This window comes from Pygocentrus nattereri, chromosome 12, assembly GCF_015220715.1.
Source record: "Pygocentrus nattereri isolate fPygNat1 chromosome 12, fPygNat1.pri, whole genome shotgun sequence".
In the NCBI taxonomy this organism is placed as follows: domain Eukaryota; kingdom Metazoa; phylum Chordata; class Actinopteri; order Characiformes; family Serrasalmidae; genus Pygocentrus; species Pygocentrus nattereri.
Window position 1 is genome coordinate 41,273,942 of NC_051222.1, and position 19,711 is coordinate 41,293,652.

The 19,711-nt window shown below is 42.8% G+C and overlaps 1 protein-coding gene across 1 annotated transcript; it reads right to left on the bottom strand.

Annotated features, from left to right (window-relative positions):
• Positions 1–139: 139 nt before the first annotated feature.
• LOC108414091 lies at positions 140–19,360 on the bottom strand. The gene is made up of 27 exons (XM_037543368.1): positions 19,298–19,360; positions 16,839–17,053; positions 16,579–16,664; positions 16,344–16,471; positions 16,047–16,172; positions 15,708–15,901; positions 15,505–15,599; positions 15,237–15,367; positions 15,030–15,154; positions 13,512–13,629; positions 13,190–13,402; positions 12,590–12,760; positions 12,265–12,402; positions 12,092–12,141; positions 11,826–11,958; positions 10,575–10,657; positions 9,482–9,608; positions 7,604–7,794; positions 7,250–7,340; positions 6,986–7,115; positions 6,335–6,516; positions 4,866–5,021; positions 4,571–4,704; positions 3,656–3,789; positions 1,211–1,305; positions 503–755; positions 140–174 (listed from the first exon to the last, which is right to left on the bottom strand). The coding sequence occupies exons 1-27, from the start codon at positions 19,358–19,360 to the stop codon at positions 140–142; spliced, it is 3,597 nt and encodes a 1,198-aa protein (XP_037399265.1).
• Between the last annotated feature and the right edge of the window lie 351 nt (positions 19,361–19,711).

Here is a 19,711-nt window from a genome sequence, read left to right on the forward strand (position 1 = left end):
ACTGATTTTAAATTAAAGTACAGTAAATGAAGAATATTAACACTCAGATAACAGAGAAACATGGTGAGTAACTATAAGGTGGATGTGGTTATAGTGTCCAGGGTCAGTGAATGTAAGAAGCTGTTAGATGGGTAGATGGTTATTGTAGTGTGTGCAGTGTGATGGTCAGAAGTCCTACACACAGAGAGATGAGCCACAGTCCTGAACCACGATGTACAACAGCTGAACCTGAAACAGATACACACACACACACACACACACACACACACACACACACACACACACACACACACACTTCAAAGTCAGTTATAGGACTCAATAAAGTTCTCCATGAAACATTTCACTTCAGTTCATTGTTTCTGTTTCTCTCTCAGTACATAATGTGCACTACAGTCACTGCGATAGTAATCAGGCACCGGTCAGGCGTAACATTCTGACCACCTCCTCATTTCATGAAGTGGAACCCTACTCCTTCTGAGAAAGAGCAGGTACAGTGTCTTACCCTGAGCTGTAGCATTGACTGTGTAGTTGGTCTGAGTGATTGCGGCATGAGTCAGTGGTGTCGTAACATTAGTGGCTGCAGTTGTAGAGCTGACGGGATCGTCTTTGCCTCCCACAAGTCCGATGTTCAGGGTGGCCAACTCCGTCTTGTACTGCTGAGAGATCCAGGACTGCACGGCTGTGCTGTTCTCAAACAGCTTCAGGCTGTCCAGATTCATTCCCAGCAGATCACGCACTGTTGTCACACTCAGGGTCTGAAACACGAGCACAAAGGCACAAAGGTAATATGCTGTTGTATTAAAGCTGTTTCCCCAGATTTTTTGCAAAGTACTGAATTTCCTCATGGATCCTGGTTTAAAACTAAAACTTGAGAATTTCTGTAACCTTTTTTCAGTACCTGGTATTCAAGGTCATGGCAGGGTGTATTAACCCAGGTAAAGAGCACAAAGGCAATCGAGGAATTCCCCAAGGCACCCTTGTCAAACAAGTGAGGCAGTTCCTTGGTCTAGCCAATTATTACGCAAAGATTATCACAGTTATGCCACGAGGGCAGAACCACTTATTGCCCTGAACATGTTCTTTCATTTAAATAGCTCTTGTACCTGACTACTGTAAACGACAGTAAACTCTCATTTTTCACTTTTCATACTTTCATTTTCTGACATTGTGAGAAAATTATTTTTCTTTTGCAGTCAACTGTATTTCATACCATGAGCACAGCAGGGTTCAGACTCATGAAGGTACTGATGTCCATGCTGACGTTCTGAGTAGAAAGAGCTCGTATGTCCTCCACAGGAGCTCCACCTAAACACACAGAGACACACAAGCAAACTTAATTTAGGAGGAGCTGTATGAAAACAGATGAACGAACCTGTATCCATTAACAATAATAAAAATGAACCTAGCCCAAGACGAACTAACCTGGCCTGTTTAGAAAATGTATTATTATTATTATTATTATTATTATTATTATTATTATCATCGTTAACCGCTTAGTCCAGATAGGGTTGCGGTACCAGATGGGAGAGCAGAGAATCCAAGATGACTCTATCCCCCGCAAGTTTATCCAGCTCATTCCCGGGGACCCCAAGCCACTCCAGTGAGCGCTGGAGACATCCATGTGATCCAGCTAAAAGAGCATCATCATCTGCAAATAGCAGAGATGCCACCCTCTGGCCTCCACACATAATGCCCTTTTGACCCCGGCTACGCCCTCACACTCTGTCCATGAATATCACGAACAGGAGTGGAGACAGGGCACAACCCTGGAAGAGTCCAACACTAACACTGAAAGAGTCTGACTTAATGTTGAGTATACGGACACAGCTCTCACTCTGGGAGTACAGAGATCGAATGGCCTGGAGTAGTACCTCCCACAACATATCTCGAGGAACACAGTTTTCTCAGTTAGGTAGATTACTTAAGCCCAGAGATAAGAATTGTCTAGTAGGAATGTCCTCCAGCTCTTTTCCTATGAAGCAGGCTTAAATTTGAGCTTAAGTTAACTGACTAAACCAAAAAAACCTGCTTTGAGTAATTATCCCCTGGCAACCAAATGAAGAATGAGGCTTTATTTGTTCGAGGACCCATTTCTTTGTTTTCTTTATTGCCCAAGTACTCTCACAGGTCTTTAACAACACTGTTCACATGCATGAAGAACAAGACCACAGCCTGGACAATTCTGATCTTTGATTGTAGAGAGACAATGTTGATAACTGGTTCAAGTAGACGGAAGCTGTTCAACACATCTACATCTTCTCGATCAGTGGTAAGTTATTGATGTTTCTTGCATCCTCAATCATGTGCAGCATGCAGGTTTGACAAGTATTGTCAACAATAGGCATCTCCTTTATCGATGAGCAACCAGTCTGTCAATTTTCAGTCATGACTGTAGCTTATTGATCAGTGATCTGCAGAGGTTCCTCATTACAGGAACAATGAGATACTCAGGACATCACATAATTTCACAAGGTCAACACAGTGGAAGGCTTTGCTAGGGTCAATGAACATGTTGACATTCATTTTGAATTACTTGTTTTTTCAGTGTGTATCAGAATTCCTGGGATTATTTAGGTCCAGATGTGACTAATGTAGTTTGTTTGTTTGTTTGTTTGTTTTTTTTTACAAAAAGGATGTTTACCAGTTAGAAGCAAATATCATATATATTGACTTTATATCATATATAATAATCATATACATGATGATAAATATTATTTATATCACAGACTGGCCACTTCATTAAAACTACCTCCGTGTTTCTACACTCATGTCCGTTTTATCAGTTTCAGTGATGTTCTGGACCACAACAGAGCAGGTATTATTTGGGTGATGGGTCATTCTCAGCACTGCAGTAACACTGATATGGTGCTCATCATCATCATCACTTTTATTTATATAGCACCTTTCCCTGCTGAAGGACGCTTTCAAAGAAAATCAACATATTAAACAAAAGGACAATACAGGTAAACATTCAAGTATAAATGGAACAACGATAACACAGTGAAAACAAGTCTTTAACAGAGATTTGAATGAAGACAGAGAGGTTGCATCCCAAATAGACTGTGGGAGAGTATTCCATAACTTGGGAGTTACTACATTAAATGATCGACCACCCATAGAAGCCAATTTAAATCTAGGAACATAAAGAAGGCCTAGATTTTGTGATCTCAAAGGACAGGTGTGATGTGGTCATTCTGTTTTGAAAAGGTGACGATCCTAGCAGCAGCATTTTGAACATACTGTAACTGAGCGTTTTGACAGGGAGGCCAGAAAAGAGAACATTGCAGTCGTCCAGCCGTGACGGCACTAATGCACACAAGCGTTTCTATGTCGGCTTGGCTGAGAAACGGTTGGAGGCAAGAAATATTATGAAGATGGAAAAATGCTGTTTTAACAATGGAATTGATGTGGATGTCAAAGAGAGTGTAGGGTCAAAGATAACTCCGAGGTTCCGGACATGGAGAGAAGGTATGCAGAGAAACAGATGGTCTGTAATTGTAGAACTACAGAGAGAAACTATACGGTCAGTGGAGGTCACTGCTCTGTGGAAGTCCTGTGGTGATCCAGAACATTGTTGGAACTGATAAAATGGGCAGTGAGTGTGGTGGTAGTGTAGTGTATAGCATTAGTCTGTGTATAAGATATGTATATTTACCCAGGTAAGAGCTGATGAGCTGGTAGAACGCTGTGGGGTCGCTGCGTTGAGTGCTGAATGAGGAGTTGGCGACGCTGTACAGAGCTGATTTCTGATCAATGGAACACGAGGATACATTCACAGAGTTTGCTTTCCTGCAGAAAGCAAAAAAGAAAACATCAGATGGGTGTATTTTACAGAAAAGAGCTCTACAACTCAAACCTGTGATATTCCTACATTGATTATTGATTGAGAGATTCCTATACATTGATACATTGGGTGTGAGACACATAGCTACAGAAAGCAGCAAAATCTGTAGACCAATGAAATCACATAGAACATCCATCCAATTCTTCAAACTCAGATATTTCATGCTGAGGTAATTACAACAAAAACATACAGCCCTTCCTGTTCAAAATGTCATGTTTCATCAATATTGACTTAAACACAAATTCACTTGAGCAAGTAAATTATCGGAACTGCTTTTAACTATCTGTAATTGCGTTTAATTATGGATGCCCACATTTGCACATTTCTATTTATAAGCTTTAATGTCTAAAGTGCTTTAAGCTCTTGAACAAGAAGCTATATTTAAATAAAATGTATTATTATTATCATTCTTGAATTAGCAAAGCAGCCATAGGAAATGTTCTTTTTAATATTATGTTGTTATGTTATGTATTTGGTCCTACAATGGAAATTTGTCATCTTGCTGCCTAACCTGGGGCAGTGGGGGGGTTGGGTGCCTTGCCAAGGGCACAACCAGGTATACCTAGTCAGTTGTGGGATTTGAACCGGTCGATGGCCGACTTTTCCTACTGCTAGGCTACTGGCCACCTCCTCACCCCACCTCAGTATTTGAGTCTTGCGTGGTATCCAATGTGAAGACCTCAACAATCTGTGTATGTTATATAATTCTGATATGTGTGTAATTACCTCAGGCTGTCAGCAGTGATGGTTTTGAGGACGCTGACATCCAAAGAACAGAGGTTGGAGCCGACTGCGTTTATCTCATCAGTTCCCAGAGCGTTTCCAGGCACACTCAGATACTTCATAATCACAGCTTTACTCTACAACACAAAACGGCATCATATTTTTCAGTTTTCATACAAAAAACAGGGTCTGGCTTTTCCTGTTACCAGCTCCAGTAACCTGTAGTAATGTTTTAGCCCACACTGCAACACCAAATATTCCAGTCCATCCCACATAGAAACACCTGTAGATGTGCTACCTGGTCTGAGGTCCAGTCTCCATTATCTGAGTTCATCAGAGAGGACAGTGTGTCGATTGTGGTGATGTTCCACTTGCTGATGTCACTAACAGTGGCCACACGAGACGTGGAGCCAAGTAGCTGCACCACACTTTCTGGAAGGCCTGATGGGTAGAGCTGCAACACACACACATCCCGTCAACAACTCACAAACCACAACACAAAACACTAGAATGGGCAGAACTTGAACACATAGATCCAGCATCATCATAGACATCCAGAAGAAAAACCTGAATAAATGAGCGGATAAACATAACGAGTGCAGATGCTTGGAGACAAGTGTACTGCTGAGGATACAGTTGAGTAGTTGGCATTATACCATGCACTGTGGCATGCTGACCAGGCCCAGTTGACCTTGATTTTGGATCGAAATAGCGCTAAGTGATTGTGAAAGAGGGTTTATTTTTTGGGACATTGAGCAGGAACTTCAGACAGGATGCTCAACTGACTAGGGCCTCAATAGAAACAGTTATAATTATAAATAATACATTAAATTTGTGTAGCACCTTTTACAAATTCAAGGATGCCAAACCATGTAAGAAACTTGCCCTGCCACCCAACCCACAGCACAGCTGAACCACTTATCATGTGCGGGGATTCTGCTGGTATGGTTTGGGTTCAGTGGTGCCCTCGGGAACAGTGCTTCTTAAACTATGGGTTGTAACCCAATTTGGGTCATGGATGTGTTTACGCCAGGTTGCCACATTAAGGGGCTGATAGCACTTTGCCTGTTTCAAGAAGCTGTAGCTTATTACTTACACACATATCTTACCAACAACTGTCTGTGACAAATAGAACAATTCCTTTATAATTCTTTGAACATACACTGATACCCCGTTGTAAAAGCCAAAAGCCAAAAATTTTTACTAAATTACTAATAGTAATAATTTTCCAATGATTCTCAACTTGGGCCCCCCGTTGGGTATCAGATTTCTCTTTTGGGATTTGGGTCAACAACTAAAATGAACCTTTGCTCTAGAAGGAAAGGTCACTACAAATCTGTACACTCTATTAAGCCTAATTGATTACCTTTATCCTACAATGAAACATTTCTATCCTGATAGGAGTGGTCTCATGGAATATAATGCCCCTACAGGGCATGAGGGGGTCTCTGAATGGTTTGGTGAGTGTGAAAATTATATATAAAAAAAGTTAAAGCCTTGTCAGTCACCAGATCTCAACCCAGTTGAACACTCCATCATCAAAACACCATTTGAAGGAATATCTTTAGGAAGAACAGTGTTCCAGTGTCCTTGGGACTTGGGTGGCCTAACACTTTACCTAGGCTGCTTTATTGGCTGTAATTTGTCACTCGTCATCAACCAAACCAACACACACTGTCAGTCAGTTCAGAGAACTATACCTGACACACACAACCACTCAAACAACCTACTCAATTCTGTGCTGTTCATACTGATATTAATGCTGACCTGGTTTAGTTTGTTCAGAATGACTGTCTGGAAGCTGGTGTCTACCACTTTGTCAGTGATGGCTGCCAGATTGTCCTTCAAGATGGTAATCTCCAGGCAAGCATCAAACTGGGTGGAGTCATAGCCGAGAGGGAACGAGGGATCTGCAATTGTTGCCTCCGTGATGTTGCCTGTAGTGCATGCTGTGAGAGACAGAGAGAGAGAGAGTGAGAGGTTTTAGGTGTGATGTGGACCAAGAAAAAGGACCTCAGAGAAATTTTCACTATACATTTTTTACTCTGTAAGGAGGTCCGCTTCAATGCCCCAGGTAGCCACCAGAAGATGGTGGCTATCTAAAACTAATTAAGGTTGGTCACCTAAACCTGTGCTCTCCTATATTTAAGTGAGGTTCTGACTTGTCTCAGTTGCTAAGTCTTGAGTTTGCACACTCAAGTTGACATCTGAATTTGTGAAACTATTTCGTACAGAAAAGAGATTTCTTATACTAAGCTTATGAGCTAGTACCTCTCACAGGTGAGCGGTTAAAGAACTGGGAGACTTGGCTTGAACCCTGGCTTAGGATCACCAGCTTAGCCACAGGAGACACGGTGAACTTAATAACAATCTATAACCCCTGCGTGTCAGTGTGTGTTTATACTGCAATGTGGTTACCTGTTATCGCACGGCCGCTGACTTTGAAATTAATGTTGAATTCTGTAAAGAATCTCTTTAACTTCAGTATCTGGATCTTCTGCTTCCTCAGGAATGGAATGAATGACTTCAGGAATGTTTTCTTTGTAGTCTTAAACACAAAGGAAAAGAGTTTACATAAGACATCCAACTATCAGAAAATGAGCCTTCAGAAAACACTTAATAAACAAAGGAGAATGAGTGTAAGCGGAAATAAACTATTATCAAATGAACAGGTTTACATACAGAGCTAATCTGGTTCCAGAAGTCTCGTTTGAGGTAGAGGGGCAGGATGCCCAGCTTGTTCAGAGTGTCTACATTCCATGATGAGCGATTACTGAGGATAAACATAGTGGCGTATATATAACATCAACAGTATGTAATATAGTTTTTGAGTTATTCCTATCATACCTACAATCACTCATGTTGATATTGTGTTGAAAAATAAAAAACATAGGTAAAACGTCCATCACATTTTGGAACATGTTTCTACAGCTTTGCACCATATACACAAAACATATCTGTATGTATCTATCTATGTCTATGTATCTATAGTTGTATGTATATGTATGTATCTATAGTTTTATAGGTCTTCTTTACCCGTAAGTAGTGTTGCCAGTGTAGAGCAGTGTCTGTATGGCGGTGACCTGAGAGTCAGAAAGATCTCCACAGTTCTTCAGTTTCTCCAGGATGAGTGGGTCAGAGTTCTGAATATAGGTGGAGTCCAGTGTGCAGGCCATATTACCCAGAACCTCCACCTGAGTGCTGTTCAGACTCAAACCTGATATACCCTACAAGAGCATAGAAGGCAGTTGAGTGTGAGAAGGACTGAGAGTGCACTTGTGTACAGAAATCAGTGTCTATATTTAGGAAAGACAGAACCTCTCCTGGGTACAAGGAAGCACAATGAAAAACAGCCAGGAGGTGTCTTACAGTTGTAGAAACCTGAGCTCCAGTAGGAGCTGATTAAGGCTGTGCACATCAGGTCTTGTAAGAGGAACGTATTTATATGTTGAAGACCAGAGGAAGCTGTTACAGGACGGCAGGGAGGTGGACCCCAGTGCAGAGAAGTAAAGCCCGTGAGAAAGTGTCTGAAATGAATTTATTGAGGCGATTGAGTGTGAATTTGGTGATTGTGCATGTTGGAGTTGAGGTGACCCAGAGCCGGGCATGAACCGCTGATGCACACATCAATGAATGGGAAATAAAAAAGGCTGGAACAAGGCAAACAAAGGGGACGCTGAAAGCAGTGTAGTCAAACAAAGGCTGAGACAGAAAAGTGAAAGAGGAAGGCACACTTCATGTTTCACCTGTTTTCTCTTAGTTGAGCAAAGGCTTTTTGTATGGCTTGGAGACATTTGTTGATCAAGCTGTCTTTTGGTTTTTAGGTAGTTTCAGGGCAATTACCCTCTTTTGTTTTTTCCAGCCCTCTTTTCTTTTCCCTTCCTTTCCATTTCATTTCATTTCAATACCCATCTGGGCTAAGTACTGTACTGGTCACCCCTCTACAGAAGTGTGGCAAAGGGCTAGTGTTTGCTATAGTCTTAAGTAGAGGAGTCCACAGGTGTGCCAGGTTGGGGTCTAATCAGCCCGAGGGCTTCTAGGAATTGGAGATCCCTGAACTTATAGCACCTCGCTGCAGTCGTCCTCTGCTGTCGCCCTCCGCCCAGAGGTACGGGCTGGGACCATACAGACATCTATTGGTATACCATTGTGCTGGTGTAACTGTAATGTTATTTATTTACTTAATGCTGCTGTAGCAGACATTTGGGGGAGGCAGAGGATCAGAAGTAGACTAAAGACAATAAAGTACACCTGTCTTTAATATTAATAATATTATTTATGGTCTTGGTCGTGGTGGTTGGTTAGTGTAGTGGGTAACACCATTGCTTTCTACGCTGTAGACTGGGGTTCAATCCCCCACCTGGGTAAGCACCCTACACTACACCAATAAGAGTCCTTGGGCAAGAGTCCTAACACCACCTTCACCTTCCTGTGTAAAACAATCAAATTGTAAGTCGCTCTGGATAAGAGCGTCAGCCAAATGCCATAAATGTAAATGTAAATGTTTCCAGTTCCCATGGTGAGAGGCCACACCTTGGTGGGACCGTGAGCAGATGACATGGGGATATGGACACTAAACGAAAGCTGCAAAGCTGGACTATAATTTGAGTTTCTTTAAGATCTAACTCCAGTTATTTTTAAGCCCTCGCTCACTCCTTGTCTGGTCTCCTGTGTTCTCTGGGGTAAGTCAGAAGCTGAATTACCACAGTTACATATAAATTTACTTGTATCTTCTCTGTTGTTGCCTGAGGAAGAGTTTTGACTAAAAATTCACCTCTGTCAGTAAATGTTTTGTAGCTTGACTGGTGTGCCTATAGCCATTCAGTGCCAATAAACATTTTTCTTACTTTAGCATTGCATGTGGTCTCTCAAGTTTTGAGATACTGTGTGGCTATGCAAAGGTATATGTTTTACCAGGCAGTTCTGTGCATTCTGGAATAAGATTGACTGTCTGTTGAGGATGCTGGAAAGAACCGAGAAATCTGCTCCACCCAGAGCTGTGAAATACGACCTGCAGTTCACCTTCTGCACCTTCTCATAGCTGCAATTCAAACAAACACAAAAACACATAACAGATAAGCAGCATCCACAATAATCAACTAAAAAAACATATCTGGTAAATATTGGTAAAAGAAAAAGGTAATTAAAAAATATCTTTGTGGTTAATTAGCAGATTCTCATATTGTGGAGTCTATAACTGCAATGAGTCCAAGTCTCCAAAACTACTATTCGACAACACTGCACTGCCAAAGTCATATTTGGAAGTCATGCAAGAGGAAGATTTTTCTTTCATCTAACCACAAACTAAGTGCCTGGAAGTTGCTAGATGCTATTTGAACTTTGGAACAGGGATGTGTGGTATTTAGGGCTGTTTTCCCTCCTGGGAACCTTGTTAGGATATATATAGCATTACGGACTCCATGAAGCACCAGAAAATTTGAAATGAAAATAAAACCTGCCGCTGCCAAAAAATAAAATTGGGTTGGGGTTGATCTTCCAGCTGGACAATGATCCAAAACAAATGTCCAAATCCACACAAAATGGACCAGCATTATAGGAGAAGATTCATTGCTGTTATGTTGGCAAAGAGAGTGGCACAAAGTACTAAATGCAGGGGTTCCAATAATAATTGTGGTTTTGTTGAAAATAAATTTAAATTTACTTCACTTTTCCTCATAATTTTAATGTGAGATTGAACTAATGATGAAAAAACTTTCTCCTGCCACTCCTTGCAAGAGTTTGTTGGCATGAAGGTGGTGGTTCATAAACTTGCAAAATTCATTTTAGACTCAATATTCCCTGTAATTTAGCAGAAATAGTGTATTTATTCAAAACGGCACTTGTTGCCATGCTAAGCATCTGCCTGCCTTTGAGTCACTCTGAGTCATGCTTTGAATGCATGAGAAATGCAGATAAATGGATAAATTAATAACTACAGCCCTGATCATGTTTACTTCAGTATAGCTTAGATTCGGACAGCAGTGAAGACTGTGACTGTGTCACACACCTGTAGTAGAGAAGCATGTCAGCAGGTAAATCAGTGAAGTTCAGAGATGAATCGTCTTTCATGTAGTTGTACATGCAGGTCAGCTGCAACACAGAACACACTAAGTTACATCGTTGTCATAGTAGGATTTCTCTTTGACATCCTCTTTCTTCAACTCCAAAATACCACTTCACTGTCAGAACAAGTGGTCATTTAAACTCTCAAAACAGTAAGACAGTCCTAAAAATATGACTGTTTTTGGGACGCTGCCCCGATGACACTTAATTCTGGAAATACTTGAAAATGAAAACACAATGGACTATAAATAAAAGCCCACTGTAGGTCAACCTCCTTAGAAGTTAGGCTTTCAAACACCTTAGACAGTTAGCTAGGGCCTGTGTAAGACGATACCCAAGCTTTCACATCTTGGCAAACAGAACCACTAGAGCCTCACATCACTGGCAGCATGGCACAGTGGTAGCTCAGCTGGAAGAAGACAGTCCCACAGCCCTTGGTCTCACTCTGGCAGAGCAGCAAGACTACTTGGCTCCAATAGTGGCACTAAACAGACACTACATGCAGCCAATAACCAGAGCCAGCATGAAGGAATAAGTGGCCAGTTGGCATCGCCAAGAAAGAGAAAGCCTGAGTGCTTTGGTTGATTTTCACTACTACAGACTACCCATAAATCAATGCTCCAATCCTGATGCCTCTTGCATTCTTGTAGGGATTCACATCAGAATACTTAAGACAGGACACTCACACCTAGGGCAGTTGTGGGCTGGGGGTTAGGGGACCAGCCTTGTGTGCCGGTTTGAACCCCAGAGCCAACAGTATGTCTGTTGTCTGACTCCATGTCAGTGTCTGAAATGACACCAAACCCCCAACTGCTCCCCAAGCGCTATAGACAGGGCTGCCCACCGCTCAGGGCAAATGTGCTCACCGCCCCCTAGTATGTGTGCGTTCGCTAGTGTGTATGTGGCGATTCACTGCACGGATCTTACTCTTTTGAGACCGTACTTCAAATGCATGCCCGTATTTAATCAGTGGAGGAAAATCAATGCAAAACCAGCCAACACTGGTTGCACAAACTGGTAGTGTTACAAGCCTCATGTGTATCATCACCGTCTTTTTGCACAGCCTTCTTTCAAAAGCATTTCCACAAGGAAGAGAAGGGGATTTTGCATTTTAGTCATCACATAGCCCATAAACCATGCATTTAGGCCCGTGTGCCAGTTTTGGGCACAAAGAGTGGGCAGAATGTGTTAGTACCTGAGGCTCTTTCAGGAAGACCTTGTTCCTGCCAGCACGTGGTCTGCAGGCTCTCACCAGCTGTGTGACTTTTGACCGTGGTAGTTTCTGAACCGAGCTGCAGGTGAATCCCTGCAGTATTGATTCAGACAGCCTGCAGGGTGAGACCCACACAATTAAAAACAAAAACCTGTATTTCTTAGTCCAGAAAACGGCATGTAAACATCCAGTGTGGTTGGATAATGGAAGGATTAAATGTATTTTCTGCTTGGCTTGCGTTAACTCACTCTTCTGTGTTGTCACTGGCGCTGGCCACTGAGCTGAACAACACCACCGCCTAGTAAAAAGAAAGAAACAAAAACGCATCTAAACGTGTTCCTAAGACTTTTCATACTTATACCTCAAGCAGTGTTACATCATCGCTAAAAACAATGCATTCTGAGAGAATATGTTCTGTTACCTGTTCTGCTCTCCAGCTCTTCTTGTTGATGAGAGTAACATTAACAGAGGTGGGAGACGTCAGCAGCACTGGTGGGATATACCCTGCCAACGCATCCGGGACATTCTCCACCACTTTAGTCTGGTCCACAGAGACAATCTGGAAGAGAAGGTGTGAAAAGAACTGGCTGATTAAATGTATCTTTTTTTCTTGTAGAGTAAATGTGGTTGTAGTATGCATGGGGCGGTTGGCTGTATGATGCATGTGTATAATTTCTAGATGTGTTTATAATTTTTTGGATTGACAGAATCCTGTAGAATGTGTGCTGGTGTCTGTGAATGAGCACCTTCTGGACGTATGTTTCTTGCAGAATCACTGGTGCTGACAGAATGTTGTTGATGAATGTTGGATTGTGGGACACGGTCAGAAGCTCAGTGGATGAGATGCTGGAGATGGCTGCTGAAGGAACACCTGCTATGAGTGTGCCCAGGGTCACCAGGGAGGAGCCACTGTTGATCTGTCAATCAGTAAATAAATTCTGTTAGGATTAGGGCCAGGATGATGGGTCAGCATTAGGTTTTTTGTTGAGGTTAAGTTTGGGATTAGGACCAGGGTGAGGATTGGGATTAGGTTTTGGGTTGATGTTAAGGTTAGGTTTGGGATTAGTGCCAAAATGAGGGTTAGGATTATATTTTGGGTTCTGGTTAAGGTTAGGTTTGGGATTAGGGCCAGGGTGAGGGTTAGAATTGGATTTTGGGTTGAGGTTAAGGTCAAGCGTAGAAACCTTGAGGCACACCATAATTAATATCACATCTTCTGAAGTAATGGACCCAGACTAACAAAATATCTTTCAGGTAAAATGTGTACAACCATCATAACACATTTTTAGAAAATAATTTAGAAAACATTAAAAAAAAACTTCTTGTGGTGTGTAATGTACACTTACTTTAAATCCTGCAGTAATGACACTCTGGATGATGTTGTTGACCTGACCCTGGTTCCAGCCTGTGATGATGCTCAGTACTGGCAGAGTACTATTAATGACACTGGGTTTAGCATTGTTTATCTGGCCCTCAGTCAGAGCAATGCTCTGGTTGCCGAGTGACTGGATGGTATTCGTAGACAAAGCAGGGAGGTTTGCAACAAGAGCTGCTGTTACCTGAGTGAAGAGGAGGATTATAGGTGACTCTCATTATTAGAGAATGACTGGTTATGAAAGAGACTGATCACTGAAATAGTTAGAAAATTGGCCCAATTGCTTAATTTACCTCTGGACTAATTTGTTGGCAGGATATTCTGATACTCTCAAGGATGGCTTGGCTGTCTGCAGCTCCAAGAGACACGAATATGGAGCCAGGAGCTCCACACAAGAGCACACCTGGCAAACTAAACAAAAACACACAAGCTTAGACAGATAAAAACCTATATGTATACAGACACAAACAGATGTATAGAATGCATAGTATGTGTAGCACGTGTAACCTGAGGAAACTGGGTGATACAGTATGTGATATAGATGTTTGTTGTTTATTTGCATAAGGGAATAAAGTTAGGATTCTGGATGTATAACTGTAGTATTTAGTGTGTAGTGTGGTACCTGAGGGGAATAAAGTTAGGATTCTGGATGTATAACTGTAGTATTTAGTGTGTAGTGTGGTACCTGAGGGGACTGAAGTTAGGATTCTGGATGTGTAACTGTAGTATTTAGTGTGTAGTGTGGTACCTGAGGGGACTGAAGTTAGGATTCTGGATGTATAACTGTAGTATTTAGTGTGTAGTTTGGTACCTGAGGGGACTGAAGTTAGGATTCTGGATGTATAACTGTAGTATTTAGTGTGTAGTGTGGTACCTGAGGGGACTGAAGTTAGGATTCTGGATGTATAACTGTAGTATTTAGAATGTAGTGTGGTACCTGAGGGGACTGAAGTTAGGATTCTGGATGTATAACTGTAGTATTTAGTGTGTAGTGTGGTACCTGAGGGGACTGAAGTTAGGATTCTGGATGTATAACTGTAGTATTTAGTGTGTAGTGTGGTACCTGAGGGGACTGAAGTTAGGATTCTGGATGTATAACTGTAGTATTTAGAATGTAGTGTGGTACCTGAGGGGACTGAAGTTAGGATTCTGGATGTATAATTGTAGTATTTAGTGTGGTACCTGAGGGGACTGAAGTTTGGATTCTAGATGTATAACTGTAGTATTTAGTGTGTAGTGTGGTACCTGAGGGGACTGAAGTTAGGATTCTGGATGTATAACTGTAGTATTTAGAGTGTAGTGTGGGACCTGAGGGGATTGAAGTTAGGATTCTGGATGTATAACTGTAGTATTTAGTGTGTAGTGTGGTACCTGAGGGGACTGAAGTTAGGATTCTGGATGTATAACTGTAGTATTTAGAGTGTAGTGTGGTACCTGAGGGGACTGAAGTTAGGATTCTGGATGTATAACTGTAGTATTTAGTGTGTAGTGTGGTACCTGAGGGGACTGAAGTTAGGATTCTGGATGTATAACTGTAGTATTTAGAGTGTAGTGTGGTACCTGAGGGGACTGAAGTTAGGATTCTGGATGTATAACTGTAGTATTTAGAGTGTAGTGTGGTACCTGAGGGGATTGAAGTTAGGATTCTGGATGTATAACTGTAGTATTTAGTGTGTAGTGTGGTACCTGAGGGGACTGAAGTTAGGATTCTGGATGTATAACTGTAGTATTTAGTGTGTAGTGTGGTACCTGAGGAGACTGAAGTTTAGATTCTGGTTGTATAGTTGTAGTTTTAGTGTGTAGTGTGGTACCTGAGGGGGTTGTAGTTTGGATTCTGGATGTATAGCTGCGTGCCGTAGTATGTGGTGACATCAGATGAAATTCTTGAGATGTTAAACAGCCGAATATTCTCTGAGTTTTCCAGGAACACACCGATCTACAGAACACAATCAGGCTCAGTAAAGTTTAAGATCAATATGTGTGTGATACTGTGTGTATACCATTAAGTCCTACATTACCTTGCTGTCTGACACGAAGGACTGGAGGTCAGTGAGGGAGATGAAGGTGATGAAGGAGCCAATGTTATTGGCAAACCAGGCAGTGGAGTTCAGAAGAGGATCGGTGGGGTTATAGCAGCGGGGAGAGCGATCTGCAAATCACATACACAGACTCTGTATATACTATACTACTGTGTATACCGCACAGTATCTAAACAGACACATATCTACACAGTAGAGGTTAATATACAATGAAAGACAGAATGAGAAGAAGTGTAGCTGCGCTTACCACTGCTGTTCAGATAAGCCTTCATAGAGCTGTACACAACAGCTGGAGTGAAATCCGTGGCTGAGTAATTATAGCTGTTCCCCAGGACTGAAACCCTGCTCAGAGAAATACAATCATCAGTCATTTCTGAACTATTTTAGATAATAAAGTTATTTTATTTGTGCTCCGAGAACAGTTTAGCGCTACACCAAACAAAGACTCACAGTTTCCTGTATGACAGGCAGGAGGCGCCACTGAGCTGGGTGGGGCTGATGAGCTGAGAGCTGAGGAGGGGCAGGTACTGAGCCAGTCTGACATTAAACCACTGATCCACCTCATCCTGAGACGACGCGCTGAGAGCACGAGACCAAACGCACCCCAACGTCTGTCTGCCCACAGCTGCAGATACAACTGGCTGCTGCACAGAGAAACAGAGGGAGGAAAAAGAGAAAGAGGCAGAAAAGAGAGATTTACATATGGACCACTGCAGTAAACGAGTCTCAGAGAGTGAAACTGGGAGAGAACCTGCAGAAATGAATGAATGAAAGAGGACACAGCTGTACCGTCTGCAGGTACTGGTTGGTGCTGTTGTAGTTGTTGAGGAGCGTGCAGAGGTCTGACCCGTTCCTGACTGTGTTCGGCCCATTCAGAAACACGCTCAGTTCTGCTGGAGAGATGGAGCCCAACAGCTACAGAGCACAGAGGAGAGCAACTCAGCCATTACACAGAAAAAGATACGTGGATGATTTCTCATCATTACTGACTGATTTATTCATGGACTGGTTACTAACAGTATTACTGAATGACTCATTGACTGTATTACTGGCTGACTCTAAATCCTGCATTTTCCTCAGCAGTACCTCTTGCTGTCGGCTGCCTGGGATGAGGGACAAAAAGGTACTCAGGTCAGGAAACCCAAAACTGAGGAATGAGTTCTTGAGGAAGGCATAGAAGCTCCCGCCACTGTAGCAGCCCAAACCATTTGGCCCTGTGGAGCAGAAAACAACATAATCAAAACGAGACCATCAAACAGATCTGTGTATTGTCTGTTTTGTTTGAAATATTTCTTATTAATTAGTGAGCAAGAGGGCATACCCGTAAGGAGTTGCTGGATGTTGCTGTAGATTTGAGTCTGTGTGTCACTGCTCAAAGATGGTCTCACAGAGTCCAAACTGCTCACTCTGTTACAGCACAGGAACAAGTTAATCACAGTCGTCCTACATAAACAAGACACTTCCTTCCTTTCTTCTCTTTTACTTTACATTAAAAATTCAGCTCTCAGTTCAAATTTCTGCTCTTAGAACATTAAACATAATCTCAGAAACACTGATTTTGTTTCTGAATATGTTTCTTACGCTGTCTGTCTGGTGTTGCAGCTCCTGCCTCTGATGATGTTGAAGTATGGTGTTACATCTGCAGAGGAGAGGCTGGAGAGGAGCGGCCTGAGCCGAACGGTCACCCACTGCTGCACTTCTGAATCAGCAACTGCTGCAGAGGACAGCCCACCTCTCAGCAGAGCCGCCTGGAGGAAAGCTTCCTTCACCGCGGTGGAGTACAGCGATGCATCCCGCTGAGATAAAGAGATTTCAGCACACAAACAAGGAGAAGGAATTAGAATTACATCATGCATGGGGCAGTCATGAGTGGGGGGCAGTCATGGGCTGGAGGTTAGGGGTTTCAGCCTTGTTAACATAAGGTGGCCGGTTCGATCCCCTGAGCCAATGGTACGTGACCGAAGTGCCCATGAGTAAGGCACTGAACCCCCAACTGCTCCCTGGGTGCTGTGGATAGGGCTGCCCAATTTTCATCAAAGATATTCATCAGGAACATCAGCACTGTGGCAGCCCTACTCTTTTAATTGGACATTTCTGCAAACTGGTGAGGATGGACAATATAGCTGCTGCCACTATGATGTGATATGAGTACCTTTGCCACCACAACATCACTATCCAAAAATCCCACTATAGTCCCACTCCTGATTACACAAGAATCATAAGCACATAATCGCTAGCGACTTGCCTACATGTGACAGATGCATCTTTCTTGTGGTTGTCAACAGATTCATGCCACCTAATCAGTTTTTCACCCATGCCAACAGACCTTCATGTGGTTGAGGCCATGTCCCAGCAGGTATTCTGAGAGCCTTGGTCTTCCTGAGGATACTATTTATAACCAGTTTCAGGAAAGTGGAGTGACTGGAGATCTCGGTCAGCCTCACTTCAGGATACCATGCACAGACAAATGCACTGACAGGCAGTAAATCAGATAAAAATCAGTTAAATTAGCATTTGGGGAGGCTTGTGCAGCAACAAGACTACAAGAGTGGTCTTTTTAATGTTATCACATCTGTGGCCTTTTTCCAAGGAATACAGTCCATACAGATGTACTTGTGGATGATGGTTTATATCTGCAGGTCTGAAGGGTTTGAGAGGCTTCCAAAGCACAGCTATAGAGAACGGCTTTATGGCAGAAAAACCAGGCTGACTGCCAGCACAGTGTACCTCTCAAATCTCAAATTTTCTCCATCTGCATTGATCAGAACTACCTGAGTTCATGAGCCTCGCCCAGGTGCTGTTTAAGGCCAATGTGGCTTTCTATATAATGCAGTTGTCCTATCTTCTGAATCTTTAAGTTTGAGATAGATGGTTCTTCTGTTTACACAGCGAGGACCCTTTTAGACTCTAGGCATCACATCTGTCATATGCAGCAACCTCAACCCTGATCCTCTGGCTGATGTGCCTTTTCCATTCCACCATCTTGTGACTTGCAGCATTTTGCAGCTGGTAGGAGGTTCTATCACAATCTCTGTCACTTCTACTGCATCACTCTGGCACTCTGCATCGCTGGTCTACTGATCAGTGGCTCCTCACTGCTGCTCACCTGCATCACTTTACTCAGTTCATCATCATTGTTAACTGCTTAGTCCAGTTCAGGTGGCGGTAGCAGTTGGCAGAGCAGAGAATCCCAGATGACCCTGTTCCCCCGCAACTTCCTCCAACTCATTCCCAGGGACCCCAAGACACTCCCACCCAACTTGGAGATTTAATCCCTCCAGTGGTTCCTAGGACAAGCCCGAAGTCTTATCCCAGTAGGCCGTGCCTGGTACAACCCCACCGGAAGGCGTCCAGGGGGCATCCGGATCAACCACCTCAGCTGGCTCCTCTCAATGTGGAGGAGTAGCGGCTCTACTCCGAGCTCCTCCCAGATGGCCGAGCTCCTCCCGGATGGCCCGGTCATTTCCGCCGCTTGTATTCGTGATCTTATTCTTTCAGTCATTACCCACAGCTCATGACCACAGGTGAGGGTTGGGATGTAGACCGACCAGTAAACAGAGAGCTTCGCGCCTTTTGGCTCAACTCCCTCGTCACCACTACAGTCCGGTACAGTGACCGCATTACTGCTGCCGCCTGTCCCAGCCTACGGCCGATCTCACCATCCCTCTTCCCATCACTCGTGAACAAGACCCCAAGATACTCCTCCACCTGGGGCAGGTCATTTCCCCTTACCTGGAGTGGGCATGGCATCTTTTTCCAGACTAAGACTCAGTTTTAAAGACTCACTTTACTCAGTTAAACAACTCATATATACCCCGTACTTTCCTCTATGTTTCTTTGTGAAATTTGTGAGTTTCTGAGTGATTTCTGCTTGCTGTGAATTCTCAGGTGTGCAGTGATTAGACAAATCTAGTGCATGCGTTCTGCATTTTTCAATACAGCAGGAATTAAAGCTCAACCTTCAACCTAAAATAAGAGTGAACAAGTTAATTAACTGACTCCAAAGAATGGGCAAGCAGCTGCTGAGAATCGGTAAGTACCAGGATGTTGGGAGTGACGATGTCAAAGAAGGAGGCAAACTGGTTTGGACTAATGACTGCCATCACTGTGTTTACATCCTGAGGACCATGGAGTTGTGAGGGTATGGAGCAAAGCTCTGCCAGCTGAGAGGAAGTCAGAACATCTGCTGCATTCACCTAAAAGAATGAGACAGAGCGGAAGCATGTGTGGGATGAAGTTAGAGACAGAGAAGAAAGGACAGTAGCACAACTTTGTGAAAGAAGACATTTCAGGTACTAAAAGGAAGAATTTGAATAGCAACTGTTTTACTACTAAAAGAAATTCAAAGTAATCAAACAGCAGCTTTTATAATCCTACATTTTTTAAATTGTAGCATCAGAATACTTATCAGAATGTGTGGTAAATGTTGTGTAACTCACTCCATTGAAGTCACT